Raw genomic sequence first — 16,873 nt, 5'->3', positions numbered from 1 at the left:
TGAAACCTAAAAAAAGAGAACATTTTCAGTTGAAAATAATTACGTTTATTTTGGAACAGTAAAAAAAAAAATATTCAGACATTTTAAACATTTTTGGCCAAACAGCAATATTTTTTCAATTTCTTTTATTTGGGTTTCAAATAATATTGGCCCAAATTTAGCTCCATACAGTTCCAGCTCAACACCACCATTCAAAGTGCCATCTACGTCTCTGTAAGTCTGTTTTATAGTTTACATTTATGTTTATAATGTTTTTTGCACTTATGAAAGTTATTACTTTAATGTTCAATATGTACCATTATTTGCAACGTACTTCTAAGGGTTGTAAAACAGAAAGTTAACATTTGCACAAGAAAATTGATTAATTATGAATGCTTTTTGAGGCTCATTCATGTTACCTGTTGCACTTGAAGTGACAGACAGCAGAATGTTACAGTTTGTGAAAGAGCACACATGTTGGACTATAAGGAGGCAAGTTTATGTGCAATCTTTTTTTTTTACTGTACAATGCATGTACATGTATGTATTTTTGTACAAAAGAGGAATGAGATAAATACTTGTTGAGACAATAAGCTAAAAGAGTTCTTTGCAAATGTAACTATGCATTGTAATTAAATAAAAGAACAGAAAAGTGAAATATTGACTGAATGTTTTTGCATGTTCGGACCCCGGTCTACCAAGCTGACAGAGTTACTGGACCTCTCGCCAAATTAGTTGGAGACCCCTGCTATAGAGCATATTTTGCTCAATATTTCAAAACTATAAAGTTTAAAAATACCAAAATTACAAGCAGTAATGTCCTGAACGATGTGAACGTTTTGATACCAAAGTTGCTGAAATCGCTGAAAGTGTGATTGAGATTGTGTCGAAAAACGTTTGGAAAGTAAACAGTAATATGGCAATTTTAGTGTCTGTGTTTTTATAATAATAAACATGATTGTGTAAGATTAAGTCAAGTGATTGCATAACTATGAGTCCTGTCAGCTGTTCAGAAATCCAATTATAGAGTGGAGAAAAACATTTTTGAGTTTTCTTAAGGGTTTATATAAACAAAATAACTTTAAAATGAGGCATCAGATCCACATTGCTGTGTGAAAAACGGTCAAATATTGAATAAAATGTTTTCAGATTCAGCTGTAAGGTTTGTGTCTGCTTGTCTGTGGTTGTGTAGTTCTGTGACTATCCGTCTAATGTACTGTTTATGTGCTTGTGTGACAGAGATGTCACATTCAGGACTTTACGATAAAGACTGATGCTTGTTTGCTCCTCTCTCCATCGTCTCTGAGGTCTCATTGGTGCTGCCCCGGTGCAGAGATGGAGTGGGTTTGAACTGATGCACAGCATGTGTGTGTGTGTGTGCACACCTGTGCATGTGTGCAAGGCTGATGGAGGGTGATGGTGGCAGTGAGGTCTAACCAGGAGGAAAATAAGCTGAGCAATCTGTCTCACCCCTCCACTTCCTAATTATTTATTCACACTGGCGCCACACATGTTTAGAGCACCGCCGGACTGTTGGCTCAGGCCTCTCAACCTCTAACATGTGTGTCAAAGTCAAGGCCCGCGGGCCAGATCCGGCCCTCTAGGTAATTCTATCCGGCCCTTTTATTTTATTGTTATTAATGGCCTGATGTCATCTTTAGCTCATTTCTAACTTGTATAATTTTCACAAAATATATTTTTATGGAAAGTAAAATATTGTTAAAGTTATTAAAGATTTAAGTTAATTTATTCTGGAACAATACTACTGCCTTTTTATTATTCATAGTTATGTTAAAAAGTTGGAGTGTTCAAGTTTTAAAAATTAGCATTCTGCTAGCTTTTTGGACTATGTAGGCATTTACTGATTTTTTTTACGCTATTTTGGAGTTTAAATAATATTTCAGCTACATGCTAGCTGTTTTGGCAAATCTACTTTATTTTTAAAGTTTTTAGGCTAATTTGGAATTTAACTAAGAGTTTAGCTGGCTATCGGCTTCAGTGTTTCCTGTCATCATCTTTAGCATTTTCTGCTATTAGCTTTAGCATTTTTAGCTATCAACTTCTGCATTTTCAGCTGTCAACTTCAACATTTTCAGCTGTAAACTTCTACATTTTCAGTTGTCAACGTCTACGTTTTCAGCTATCAACTTCTGCATTTTCAGCTGTCAACTTCAGCGTTTTCAGCTGTAAACTTCTGCATTTTCAGCTGTCAACTTCAGCATTTTCAGCTGTAAACTTCTACATTTTCAGTTGTCAACTTCAACATTTTCAGCTGTCAACTTCAGCGTTTTCAGCTGTCAACTTCTGCATTTTCAGCTGTCAACTTCAGCATTTTCAGCTATCAACTTCTGCATTTTAAGACATGAATTTCAGCTTCTTCAGCTATCATCTTTAGCATTTTCTGCTATTGGCTTCAGCATCTTAAGCTATCAACTGCAGCGTTTTACGCCATTACCTTTTGGATTTTGGCGCCTTGTGTGATTGAGTTTGACATCCCTGCTCTAACAGATAAAACGGACTAAAGTCAGTTTTTCGGAGACAAATCCTTCTGATTGAACTTTAGTTAATGTCTGAGCATTCAAACATGCGCTCTGGAGGTGTAACTTCAGTATTTTTGTAAGTCACAATTTACTTAAATGACCTAATTTTTACTTAATTTGTAACAATATGCTAATAATAAAATAGAAAATTCCATGGAAAAAAGAAAAATAAGGAGTTTCATATTGTAAAGATGGTTTTAACTCTCAGATTTCAGTACTTTCCAAATTTTCCCAAACACTGAAAACAAGAACTCCGATATTTAAGTGGTTGGTCTGATGGAAACACCTGCAGGAACTGATTAGGAAGCGTGGCCCTACTCATGGGCCAGAAGGCAGTTAGGGTAACCATGTAGATCATGAAAGACTCTCAGTGTGAGTCTCCCCACGCAGGTGGAGCATCCTGCTGTCCACCCACCTGCTCCAGCCAACATGCAACAGATATTAGCTAATGGAGCGCCAGATTTAAAAAAAGAGAAGCTTGAACTCGTCCCTCAGACTGCAGCATCTCACTCATCCGTTAAATCCCCACACTAATCATCTTTTGATTTTAAAAGTATTTCATCTGCTCCTGATTTACAATTATTTAAATATTAAAATACTTGGAAATGTGTTTTTAAACTTCAGTTTCATTATATTTGTCCTCCATCATCAGAAATTGCCACAAAAGAGTTAAAAACACCAAAAACATGATGTTCATCTGACTCGTTTTTTGTTTCGCTTTATCTTTTTCTAAGAAGTCTCTTGACCCACAAAAGCAGACATACACGGTGTGCGATATCTAGACATCCATCGGCATCATATTTGTCCAAACAAACGGCCGAATTACCGCTCTATTCAAACGGCCGAGCAGGAGGAGACGGTTCTCGTCTCACGTTCCCTCCATAACTTGAAACCCAGTCTGCTGCAGGAGATGTGATTTTAGATTATTAATGAAGTTCCACACACTTTGTCTTTGTTTGCATCATGCAAGCAAACGACCAAAGGGGCGCAACAGGGGATCGTATGCCCCCCCCGTCAAACAGGGGCGCGGTAGAAAGGTATCAGTGTGGAGAATCATACTGTTAATGTGGGCAAAACGACACCATAATAGGCCTGCTAATTGAGCGTCATTACACAGTTGCTAATGGTCTTATTATCTTACACACTGTAAGATAATAACTAGAAACGTTGAATTACCTGTGATAATGCTAGTGTGACGGCTTTTGCTGAAAGTAGTCGCGGAAGATGCTGACGCTTTTGGCCAAAACTGGTGATGCAATTTACTTTAATTGCTAAAGGGATTTGATTTAAAAGCAAAAGCTGATTACAAAACGCTAAATTTGCTAAAAGACTGGAAGTTTCAATAAAGAACTGTGAAAGAGCGCTGAAGTTGACCTAATTTTCTGAAAAGATTTGTAGTAAAATTGTTTAAAAATCACTAATACATGCATATTTTGCAAGAATATTTAATGTGTTGCTTGAATATGATTTAAAAACTCCATATTAGCCCAAAAAACCTAATTAGATGCCAAATAAGCCTAAAAAAAACTAGCTTGTTGCTTTAATATGAGCCTGAAATTCCTCAGTAAACTTAATTAGCCAAAAATGCTAGCCTGTTGCTAAAATAGAAGCAGAATTCTAAGTTGGCCTATAAAACCCTCAGTAAATAAAAAAAAAAATTGCCAAAAACGTTAGCATGTCATTAAAATAGAAGCTAAATTAGTCTATAAAAATCTCAGTAAATAATAAATTAGCCAAAATGTTAGCCTGTTGCTAGAAAAGACGCTAAATTCTAAATTGGCCTATAAAACCCTCAGTAAATAAAAAAAAATTGCCAAAAAACGTTTGCATGTCATTAAAACAAAAGCTAAATCCTAAATTAGTCTATAAAAACCTCAGTAAATAAAAAAAATATCCAAAAACGTTAGCATGTCAATAAAATAGAAGCTAACCTCTAAATTAGTCTATAAAAAATTAGCCAAAATGTTAGCCTGTTGCTAGAAAAGAAGCTAAATTCTAAATTGGCCTATAACCTCAGAAGATGAAGAAAAAAATTGCCAAAAATGTTATCCTGTTTCTAAAATATTAGCTAAACTTTAAATTAGTTTATAAAAACCTCGGTAAATAAATTATCCAAAAATGTTAGCATGTTGCTAAAATATTACGTAAATTCCAAATTAGTGTTAAAAACCTCAGATGGCAAGTTACCCAAATAAGCTAGCATAATGCTAATATAACCACTATTACCACTATAAACCACTACTATAAAATATGAAAACAGCCCATGAATATATTTAAAGGCTTGTTGCTAAACTACTTAAAAATACAACATTTGAAGACTTTCTCAATGATTTCCTATGGGGCAAATCTTGCCCAATATTTCAAAAACTTTAAAGTTTCTGAATACCAAAGATTCAAGCAGAAATGTTCTGAACGAGTTGAATATTTTGATACCAGATTTGAAAGTGGGATTGAGTTTTTATTTGCCGATAAACATACGGAAAGGAGCAGGAGAAAGAGGGAATTACATTATTTTCTCGTTAGTGCCCACAGTGGAAACAATGTAAACGTAGAGCAACGCTAGTTAGTTCATGTTAATAAGTAGAACTGTGTCAATGATCTCATGTGCAATCTTCTAATTGTATTTTTTTTTTTTTTTAGGATTTATTTGCTGGCTCAGACTAACCAGGAGCATCTGAATGACGATGATGTCCTTCTGCTCCGTCTGCTGAGGACCGCCGGAACAGATTCAACTCGACAAAAGCCATTTCCTTTCATGGTTCGAGCTCCAGACGACGCTTTTCCTGAACAAATTCTACCTCCTCAAGAGGCTCGTCACCCGGAAATCACAACTATGGAAGAATTCCCGTCAGTTTTGACCCAATGTTGAAACACTAAGTTTGGATTTCAGGAGGCGCCGCGCACAAAGGTTACGTTTAATTTTCCTGCTCGATGATGGTCTGACCTCCACATCTAATTAGCTGCGGACAAACGGCCTCACTCTCACCTACCTGCTGGCCTCAGCAGATACTGTAATAGTGTTGTGTCTGTTCCACACGCCTCAGTCCGGCCCGTCTACGGTCTTCTCTTTTAGACCACGCTGACCTTGCCGGTGACCAGTGGCTGTTTGTTTGCCTCCACATCAGAAAGTGTCACTGCTTGTCTTCTCTGATTAGGAGTGAAAATGAGAGCTGATGGGACGGAGCGCCTCTGATAAATAAGGAAAATAACGGCCTGAGGCGACTCCCACCCCAAACAAATGAGCGCCGTTACTCATTTTAGTCACTTCTTCCAGCAACAAAGTTGTTGGCAGTCCTGAGAAGTGTGCACTTAGATTCTCATAAATCTCTTTGAAAGACCACACCCCCCGATGAACACCTTCCCGTCCTTCTCCACCCCTCCACCCAGCACCCCGACCCTCCAGTCGGTGTGTAAGCCCTGCCTTCGGGCCCCGTGGAGGATGAACGATGTGGCCACACTGGACTACGAGTTGCTGCTGTCTCCATCCAGCTCCTCGCTGCCCGGCGGCCCTGGCGGCGGCAGCAGCAGCGCCCCCCTGAACTTGGTGGTGGTGGACACCGAGCAGCGGACTGCCTTGGCCTTCGTCGGCCTGCTGTTGCTCTTCTTGGTCTTCCTGCTGGTCAGGTGCTTCAGGATCCTGCTGGACCCCTACAGCCGCATGCCCGCGTCATCCTGGACTGACCACAAGGAGGGGCTGGAGAGGGGTCAGTTTGATTATGCACTGGTGTAGAGAGTTTGTTATGGGAAGGAGAGTGTTTGCTCACATCCTACTTTCTGTTTGGGTTTTGTTGAGGATTTTAACATTTGTTTGTCGATCCACTGGAATTGTTACCTTTTGGTTTGGTTTAGGTCACAGCGTTCTGGTGCAAATCAGGAACATTTGAAACCTCAATAACACAGATCTCAAACTCCAGGCCTCGAGGGCTAGTCTCCTACAAGTTTTCCAATTAACCTGCCATTGGAAATTGCCAGTAATTTCCAGAATTGATTCAATTCCCATTTTTAAAAATGTCTTTCAATCCTCTCAATTCAACTTTAAGTTTACACGTTTTGGGCATTTATACTCATTTGTTTAGAAATACATTAATAATCTATATACGTTTTAAATGTATTAGTGAAATAATAATGAGATTGTTAATAGCTTACACTGTTACATGGATTCTCAAACTGAGGAGCTCCAACAATTGTTCTGCTTCTCCTGGAGGACGTTTCAGTTTGGCCACTAGGTGGCGATCGTGCTGTAGCATTACACCTTATTCCAGAAGAAGAAAGTATGAACAAAAAAACAGTGCTTTAGACCACAAATTCATACCTGTGAGTTTATAAAGATGTTCATTTAATCAGGGAGATTTAAAAATTAGTAAAATTATAAAATTACAATGTGGGCTCAGAACCTGAGTTATGATTGAGCAGTGAGAAAATATCAATACAATGAAATATCGCGATACTTTATTCGACGATAATTGTATCGATTTGAAATATTCGATATTTGATTATTTAAAAACAAAAATGTAGTTCAGTCTTACTTTTGTTTTACACTTAATTATTACCAAACGAGCAAAAAGCAACTTGTTTATGAGATACAACTGCAGTTGGTTAATCTTCTTATCACTAAATATCACGTAATGTATTAAAATTCTTATAATTTTTAAGTCATAGTATAAAAAAACTGTGAAATGTTGTCTGGTACTGTATTGAAATATATCGCGATACGTATCGTATCACATGTATCGCGATACATATCATGCCAATAGACGACCGGTCATCTTGGAGAAGTCGAAGACCCATCGTCCAATCAGAGCTGCTGCCGGCCAGCGGTCCAGTTACAATACCCCAACTGTCGCCCCATTCCATAATGCCGCCGTCCTCAATGAATGATTACCGCCGTCTTGGATCACCACGCCAATGATTTTAAAAAAAAATTGGGTGGTGGGATGAAATCTTGGCGATTCTGCCGATGCCTTTCTGCCTGTAGCATAATCAGAAGCAGATGAGGCAGGATTTTGTAAAAAGCAGCCCTGGAGGTCCGGAGTTTGAGACCTTTGCAACCAGAAGCTCAACCTGCTCAGTGATGAACCATAAACAGAACTTTGAGCTGCCTTAACCCGACTGGGTGTTAAAGTGCTCCAACATCACAGCATCTCGACTTCTAAATGATCACAAATGGAAGACAATAGATCACCAAAAACTTCATTTTTCCAGGGTAGTTTTTTTTTGTTTGTTTGTTTCAAAAACTTGTTGGTCCAGTGAATTTTTTTTTACTGTATCTTCTCATAACACTGAAGATTTATTTTTTTGACAACAGGCAAATGAAGGTGTTTACATTCATGCAGACACCCCTTTAAAGAAAAAAAATTAAAAAAGTTAACGAAACGTTCAAAGAGCTGATGAAGACTTTCATCCTGACTCTGATTCTTGAACATCGCAGCTTCAAATGCGTTCAAAAATCTCAAGCAGGTAGTTTTTATAAAGTTTGGTGTGTTTTGGTGTGTAAATGTGTCTGAAAATAAAGCCATATATAAAGCATCTATTCCTTTATGACTACAATTATGTCAGAATCCCCCCCCACTCACTGTATAAACTTTCTAGTGCTGTCCGAATCTACCAATTCCAAAATCGAGTGCACTTGAAATTTCCCAGAAGTCTTTGCGGAAAACTAGCGAATTAGTGAATATAGAGAATAAATGCATTATGGTCCAACAAAGAATGTGTTTAAATTAGGGATGTCCCGATCCGATCACGTGATCGGAAATCGGGGCCGATCACGTGGTTGGGGACTCGATCGGAATCGGACTCCTTTGTCCGATCAGGATCGGATATTTCATTTATTTTCATTACGATCAGAGCTTTTTATTTCATCTTATCTTTATGGATAAATACTCCACTACAAGTCTGCATGTCACGAAAAGATCACAAAATGTCATCACCAGAAAACGCAGCAGAAAACGGCAGCAAGTCAAGCATAAGGCTAACAAAACAAAAGCTAACAAAGCTAGCTAGAAAGCTAACTTCCGGGATCAATAACTCCTTTAAAAACGCTTTAAACTGACAGCAAGTGTCTCTATTGGTTTGTCATAACACAAACAAAAACCTATAAAGGCATTTTAACAGAAAGAGACAGAGTTTTTGTTTCTTTTTAATGTGAAGCTCTTCATGCTGCAGACAGATGGCTAAACAGCAGCTGCTAACTGCTACATGCTAGCGCCGTGATATAACTCCTTAGGACCCGAGCTGTCCTTTGATATGCCTGTTTGATTTATCTGACAGAGAAATAACAGTTAAAAAAAATTAACTACTGTGGTAATAAAACTGAAAATGTGATGTCTTAAGAACTTAAAAAATAAGCACATAACCTTAAAAATAACTAAATAAATACAACTAATAAACTAAAACTAATAATGATATCAGCTATTCATGAACACTCATCAAATTTTATGCTAAAACAAAATCACAATTTATTTTTAAGAATTTTTAAATGAGAACAGGAATCACATTTGGTCAAAAATGTTCAATAGCTCTAAAGATTTTAAAGCTAAAGTCACTAAACTTTATCACATGACTAATTATCACTTTTATAACAAGAAAATTGTATTTTCTTTCCTAGTTTATATTTGCTGTATTTTTACTTGTTTATTAAAGCTACTTCACAGAAGTGTTTTATTTAAGTTTTTAATGATAAAAGAAGGTTATTAAAATATAAATGAGGGACAACACTAATCTGTTTGTTTAATTTAGTCATGTTTTTATGTCTTATAAAAGTATCGGATCGGGACTCGGTATCGGCAGATACACAAAATCAAATGACTCGGAATCGGATCGGGCCCAAAAAAACCTGATCGGGACATCCCTAATTTAAATGTACATTTTGAATAAACCATCCACATTTTCACCATCAAAACTGTGGAGGCATGAATAAACGGCGTGAAATATATAAGGGCCACTAAAAAAAAAGTAATGTTTCGAGTTTTTTTTTTTTTTTTTCCGTAAAATAACTATTTTAAATCTCATAAATTTATGACTTCTAATCTTGTTTTTCTTTTATACTCATAAATTTAAGAGTTTTTTTTCTCTCAGAAATCTACAACTTTACATCTTGTAAATTTACGAGATTAAAACAAGTGTACGAGAAAAAGTCATATATTTAGCCTATGACTCACAAATATACGACTGTATTCTCCTAATTTAGCAGTTACGACTTTTTTTTGCAAATTTACGAGATTTAAAGTCGTAATTATTTTTTTATGTTTGTTTATAAAGTGGCTTTAATATTCCGTTGTAAGGGAGGAATTTCGGACTCAACCTAGATTAGCAAATATAGACCACAATGCATTGCGGTCGAACAATTCTCGAACAAAAAATGTGTTTAAATGTAATTTTTGAATAAACCATCCACATTTTCACCATCAGAACACGTAAAAGTCTTTAAATGTTTGTATTGATTTTTCTTTTTTGCTTGTGTTGATTCGATTTTCACGCTGGGAAATCGCTGACGTCATATCCGACGTTTAGAAAAACAAAAATAAAGGAGTGAAAATCGTGTCCGAATTGCCTTTAAAATCCAGGGCACTAGATAGTCCCGCACTATATAGCTTTTTAGTAGTTGGGGGGTTTGGGAGTACTACGGAGTATTGGGGCCACAAAAAAAAAAGTCATTTTTTTTCTCGTAAAATAACGACTTTAAATCTCATAAATTTACGACTTTTATTCTTGTAATTCTATGAGTTTTAATCTCGTAAATTTACGACTTTAAAGGTGGTAAATGTACGAAAAAAAAGTCAAATATTTAGCCTATGACTTTTAAAGTCATAAATATACGACTATTCTCGTAATTTAGCAGTAATTCGTAATTTTAGACTTTTTTTGTAAATTTACGAGATTTAATTTTTTTTTTTTTTGTTTATAAAGTGGCTTTAACACTCCGTAAAGGAGGGATTTTCGGGTGAAATCGCATTTTTTGTTTATATTGATTCTATTTTCACGTTGTGAGCACTATATAGGTTTTTATTAGTTGGGGGGGAATTCAGACACAACCACTTGAACAGTCACTGTAGGTACAAAGTTTTATTTTTCTATTTCCTAACTACAAGTTTGGACCCTTTTTTGATATCTTTTTGTCTCTTCTTATTGTAGCAATTGCTAGACTGTGTTTTGTGTGTGATCACATTAAATAATGTTTTTTTTTCCTTGGATGAGTCCACACTGGCCTGCTGGAAGTGGAATTAAAGGACTGCTATGTACTTTGTCCGGCTTTCATTTGAAACAAAACACAAAATGATCTAAAAATTTAACCCACAAAAATTTATTGCTGCAAATGTCAGTGGAAGAAGTTTACAAAACCAAATGCATGGCCCTGATGGTACACAAAAAAGACTCTTTGGTTTTCCTCCTTAGCTGGTGGGTGTGACTGGATGATTGTCATCAGCTTCACCTAAACATCACCAGGTCTAAATCTAAAACAAACAAAAATAACCTGCCCCTTGTTTTCTGAGAACACAACACAGACAGATGATAGTGACAATATTCAAGTTTGACACTGAAGCGAGGATACAGTGAGCTCACGTCCCTTAAAAAAAAAAAAAAAAAAAAGCAGCAAAAGAATAAGAAATGAAGAAGAAAGATACAATGCACATGAAGTTTCTCCATCTACAATCCATGGATTGTGGGGAACAGAGAGGAACCAGCATGATTTCAAGGGTTAACTGCTCCTTGTTTTAGGGATAAAACACAACAAAAAGTTTATTTCTGCTGGTTTTGGATAGTAGAGTCAGTGATGGACGAATACGGAGCAGCAGGAGGGTTTCCCGCCTACACAGAACCTTCAAACTGAACGGAAATGGAAACAAGAGGAAAGGAAATCTACATTTCATTTAAAAATATACAATTTCATTCTCAAGAAGCATAATATTGTATTTAAGACGACAAAAGAAAACATACACAACAATAAAGCAACTCCAGATTCAAGACTGCACTTTCTTTGTACAGTTTAGCAGATGTTTTCTTTTTAGCACCTTTTCATTGAGAGAATGTTGAAATGACCTGACAGAAGTTTGTGTGTTTTATTTCTTTTTTGTATGGAGAGAAATGAGTATCACCCCGATTTGTGCGTGCAAAATTCTTGATTTGTAACTCATATAATACATTTTGTGCATAAGTACAAAAATGACAAAATTAAAAAAATACAAAATAAATTCACAAATTAAAATTACAACAGCTTGAAACTAATTACACATGAAAATCTTTCAAATTTACACACAAATCCCTTATTACGCTGACACAAAACCTGAGTTACACACAAATCTGTGGTGAGACTCGTCACGTCTCAAATTCTTCCATAAGTGACGCGTTTAAATACTCCTAGATTGCTCGGTCATCACAGTTTTCTTTGAACTTGGATATAATAATAATAATAATAATCAGAATAACAGAATAATCGGCAAAACTTGACATTTTCCCACTTATTTAAATAGAAATTCCCGATAATTATTATAAAAAAGTCTAAATAAGAACATTTATTCATTTACAAATAAAAAAAAAATTCCCAGAACTGATTGCTTCCTCTCTGCTGGCGCCGGGATAAAATGCTTGTTTAGACTTTTTATGTTAATTATCTGCTTGAGAAAATGTCAAATTTTACCAGATATTTTTCACAATCTATGATTATAACAACTGATTAGAAAACTCTGATGACTGAGCATTCTAGCAGTATTTAAACGCATCATTTACGGACAAATTTATGAAATGTGAAAAGAGTCTCTCCACAGATTCGTGCGTCACTGAGGTTTTGTGTGTGCGTGACAAGTTATGTGTGTCTAATTTTAAAAGATTTTCATGTGTAATTAGTTTCGAGCTGTTGTAATTTTAATTTGCGGTTGTGTACATTGTTTTTTGTGTTTTTTTAATTTTTTAATTTAGCAATTTTTGTACTTATGCACAAAATGTATTATGAGCTACAAAACAACAATTACGCATACACAATTCCAAAGTTACACACAAATCAGGAATTACGCACACACAACCAAAGTTATGGACAAATCAGGAATTGCACATGCAGAAATCAGGGAAACGTACGCACAAATCCAAAGTTACGCACAAATCAGGAATTACGTACGCAGAAATCAGAAATTACGCACACAAATCCAAAGTTACGCAGAAATCAGAAATTACGCACACAAATCCAAAGTTACGCAGAAATCGGGAATTACGCACACACAATTCCAAAGTTATGGACAAATGAGGAAATTGCACACGCAGAAATCAGGGAAACGTACGCACAAATCCAAAGTTACGCAGAAATCGGGAATTACGCACACACAATTCCAAAGTTACGCACAAATCAGGAATTATGCACAAACACAGCCAAAGTTACGCATAAGTCAGGAATTACGTACGCAGAAATCAGAAATTATGCACACAAATCCAAAGTTACGCACATATCAGGAATTACGCACACACAAATCTAAAGATACGCACAAATCAGGAATTACACACGCAGAAATCAGGAATTACGTACGCAGAAATCAGGAATTACGCACACACAAATGGGGTTGATACTGATTTCTCTCCATGTTTTCGTGTCTCCACAAAAGCACCACTTGTAGTTACAGCTACCATGTCATGTACCGCGGAGACGGCTGCTCCTCAGACGTTACAGTAAAGTTAAAGAAGTCAGATAAAGTCGGCTTCATCTCCTGAAGTGATTTTAGAATGTGATCCTCTGATAGCTGACACGGAGTAAAACTCTTGTGAAAAATGAGCACACACAATCCCTCAGAGGATTCCAGACATGACCGGATCTACCTTCTTTAAAGTCTACTCTACAAACGGTCTATTCCCTGCACATGACGGCTGCCGAGGGACTCTAGCGCCCCCTTTAGTTCTAAAGCCAGCATCACAGCGTGGTGCACATGGTTGGTGAGAGGAACTGAGGTAACAGAACACAGCTTCTCAGCTGTCTTCTCATCTGAGGTTTTGTTGGCATCCAGCTGTGAGGAGATGGACGCTGTGAACCTGATGAAAACGTTGCAGTCCTTCGTGTTTAAACAAATACATTACAATGATGCTCTTCAACAGTGGGAGGGGCCAACCTTTCCCCCCAGTGTGTTTCACAAGATCCCAGAGAGGATGTAAAGTCCTTGGACCAGTTCTTTAGATATCTCGACAACACTAAGATACAAAAACAAAGATGTATTTTCATGAAAAACCCCTGATTGAAGCGATCCCGCCCTCTAACGGGCTGGATGAGGAGGTCCGAGCACAAAAGAACCTCTCTGGCTCTCGTGGAGAATGACTGAAGCTGGGAGTAAATCAGAACAAATATAATGTGAACAGTAACAAAAGTGGTGGTAGAGTTGGGCTGATCGACTCAGTCTTTCATAGCCCTTATTACCCCCCCTCCCCATGGGTCTGATGGTCTCGTGGGAGGCGGAGCTACTCGATCAGCGGTTCAAACTCTCAGTCCGGAGCTGGACTCAGTGCAGGTGGATGTGGAGCTTGATCCGCAGAGCGTCTCCTATCTCCCCTCGTAGATAGTCACTGTCGTGCTGATCCTCCAGCTGATGCAGCTTGCGGGGCCCAAACAGCGGCATGCTGGTGATCTCTAGCCGGTAAGACCCCGGAGGGGGCGGCCTCTTGCCGAGCCGGAGCAGACTCTTCCCGTCTCGGCGCTCCAGCAGGCGGAAGTGTTCGTCGGCGTTGCCGTGGGTGATGACGTAGCGGACGTGGTGCTCCAGGGGCTGAAGGGCGGGCAGGAGCTCCAGGAGAGGCTCTTTGTTGAGCAGCGAGGCCAGAGAGAGGTTCATTGGGAGGTAGGCCTGCGTGTCCACACTTGCCATGCTGACCGCCGGCTCCTGCAATGAGGACAGACAAGGCGATCAGGGAACTTTGACACTGATCAGAACAGGGGTGTCAAACTCAACCGCACCGGGGGCCAAAACACACCTTAGGTTGTGGGCCAAACAGTATAAACATTTAATGAACACTCTAAAACTAGATTTTAAAAACAAAACTTCTTGACATAACTATGAGTAATAAAAATGCAGGAATATTATTCCAGAATAAACTAGATATATAGCATTACCTGTGATAGATTAGCTAAAAACACTGAAGCTGATAGCTGAAAGTGCTAAAGCTGATAGCTAGCTAAAATATTAGCGGAGTGCCAAATTAGCCGAAAAAACTTCAAATTACCCAATACAGCTAGCATATACCCGAAATACTAGCTAAACTTCAAAATAGCCTAAAAAACGAAAAAATCCTAAATTAGCCAAAACAGCTAGCATGTAGATGAAATACTAGCTAAATGTCAAATTAGCCTAAAAAACTGGAAACATGTCTAAGGCTTTGTCCGAATTCCCCCACTAACTACTAAAAAACTACATAGTACGGGACTATATAGTGGATTTTAAAGGTAATTCGGACACGATGCTCACTACTTTTCTTTCGTTTTTCTAAAAACTAGATATGACAACATCGATTTTATGAAGAGAAAACTGAATAAATACGAATATTTCACTGCGTTTATTTATGAATCCTCTGTGTTCTGATGGTGGAAATGTGGATAATTTATTCAAATATTGCATTTAGACACATTTTTTTGTTTCACATTGTTTGACTGCAATGCATTGTGGTCTATATCTGCTAATCTAGATACCATCGATGTATGCTAGTTTTTTGCAAAGACTTTTGGGAAATTTCGAGTGCACTCCTTTTAGAATTAGTAGATTCGGACATCACAAAAAAATGGCGAACGCACTATATAGTGATTAGGGGGTAATTCGGACACGATCTAATTTAGTCAAAACAGCTAGCATAAAGCTAAAATTAGATAAAGCTAAAAATAGATTAGCTAAAAACACTGAAGCTGATAGCTAGCTAAAATATTAACAGAGTGCCAAATTAGCCGAAAAAACTCAAAACATTCTAAATTAGCCAAAACAGCTAGCATAAAGCTAACATATTAGCTAAACTCCAAATTAGCCCAAAAAACTGAAAAAAGCCTAAATCAACCAAAACAGCTAGCATGTAGCTGAAATAAGTTAAATGCCAAATTAGGCTAATAAACTGGAAAAATTTCTATTTTAGCCACAACAATTTGGGGGGCCAGGTCAAATGTGGAGGAGGGCCCAATCCGGCCCGTGGGCCGTAGTGTGGGGACCCCTGCCTTAAAGGGTCAAAAAACATTCTAAATGTAAAATTTTCTCTGTGATTTCTTATTGTGATTATTTTCAGATAATAAGTAGCTGGCAAACACGAAAAAAAAAAAAAAAATTATGATTAATTTTTTTCAGGTTAGCGAAAAATTAGCTACATTTTTAAAACGATTCCCAGCCCTACTTTAAATATATACATTTGTAAAGAATTGTGCAGAATGAACACGAACGATTTTCCAAAAATTATCGGCTAATCGTAAAGATGCTGCCGATGCCTCCCCATTGTGCGGTAGGACTTGTATTTGTGACTATAATATTACACAACAGAATTACCTCCTTGAGATCATTCTCATCCGTACTGCGCTTGTGTTTTCCATTCTTCCCGCCTCCGTTGATTTTACACTCATAGCAGGCCTCAGGGGACAGACTGTCCTCCTCGTCCTCCAGGAGCTGGCCTGGGAAACCTGAGCCGGTGATACAGTGACTGTAGGATGAAAGCAGAGGGGGTCAACACTCAGAGAATCTGTGCGGCTGTACGACCTGTCTGAGTTTGTCCGTACCCCTGTCCCGCTCTGAAGAACCCTCCCGGGCAGCCGCACTGGTAGCCTCCGTCGGTGTTGGAGCATCCGTAGATGCAGGGGTTTGAACCCATTGAGCATTCGTTCACGTCTTGGCAGCCGCCGGCGTTCTGCTCAAACTCAAAGCCGGAGGGACACGTGCACTTGAAGCTGCCCAGAGTGTTGTAGCAGGAGGCGGAGCCACAGATCGTCCCGGACTGACACTCGTTTTCATCTACAGGGAAGAGTTCAAAGACATTAGACCACAGGTGTCAAGGCCCGGGGGCCGGATCCGGCCCTCCAGATTATTTTATTGTTTTTAATGACCCGATGTTATCTTGCGCTTATGTCTAACTTGTCTAATTTTGACAAAATACATTTTTATGGAGAGTAAATCATTGAGAGTTATTTATGGTTTAAGTTGATTTATTCTGGAATAATATTCCTGCATTTTTATTATTCATAATTAGGTTAAAAAGAGTTTAAAGTTGTAAAAATGGGCATTCTGCTAGCTTTTTGGACTATTTTGACATTTTACTAAGATTTTTTAGGCTGTTTTCTTAACAGTATTGTGAAAAAACACACATCTTTCGTATTTAATTTTTATTATATTCTAGCTAATAACTGATGATTTCATCATTGTTGCTCT

General features: G+C 37.7%; 2 protein-coding genes across 2 annotated transcripts in view; one reads left to right on the top strand and one right to left on the bottom strand.

The window, feature by feature from the left end:
* LOC112150365 (cortexin-1) overlaps positions 1–6,641 on the top strand; it is a 21,094-nt gene extending 14,453 nt beyond the window's left edge. The window contains exon 2 of the mRNA XM_024278608.2: positions 5,160–6,641. Coding sequence (XP_024134376.1) covers positions 5,869–6,249 — 381 coding nt within the window. The 5' untranslated portion in view covers positions 5,160–5,868 and the 3' untranslated portion in view covers positions 6,250–6,641. The remainder of the gene's footprint in view (positions 1–5,159) is intronic.
* Positions 6,642–10,802: 4,161 nt separating this feature from the next.
* fbn2b (fibrillin 2b) overlaps positions 10,803–16,873 on the bottom strand; it is a gene marked incomplete in the record, with an annotated part of 93,244 nt that continues 87,173 nt past the window's right edge. Inside the window, 3 exon segments of the mRNA XM_024278609.2 lie at positions 10,803–14,365; positions 16,001–16,151; positions 16,228–16,459. Of these exon segments, the coding sequence (XP_024134377.1) occupies positions 13,988–14,365; positions 16,001–16,151; positions 16,228–16,459 (761 nt within the window).

The sequence above is a fragment of the Oryzias melastigma genome, linkage group LG4 (genome assembly GCF_002922805.2).
Source record: "Oryzias melastigma strain HK-1 linkage group LG4, ASM292280v2, whole genome shotgun sequence".
NCBI lineage: Eukaryota > Metazoa > Chordata > Actinopteri > Beloniformes > Adrianichthyidae > Oryzias > Oryzias melastigma.
This window is presented reverse-complemented; position numbering and strand designations above follow the sequence as displayed.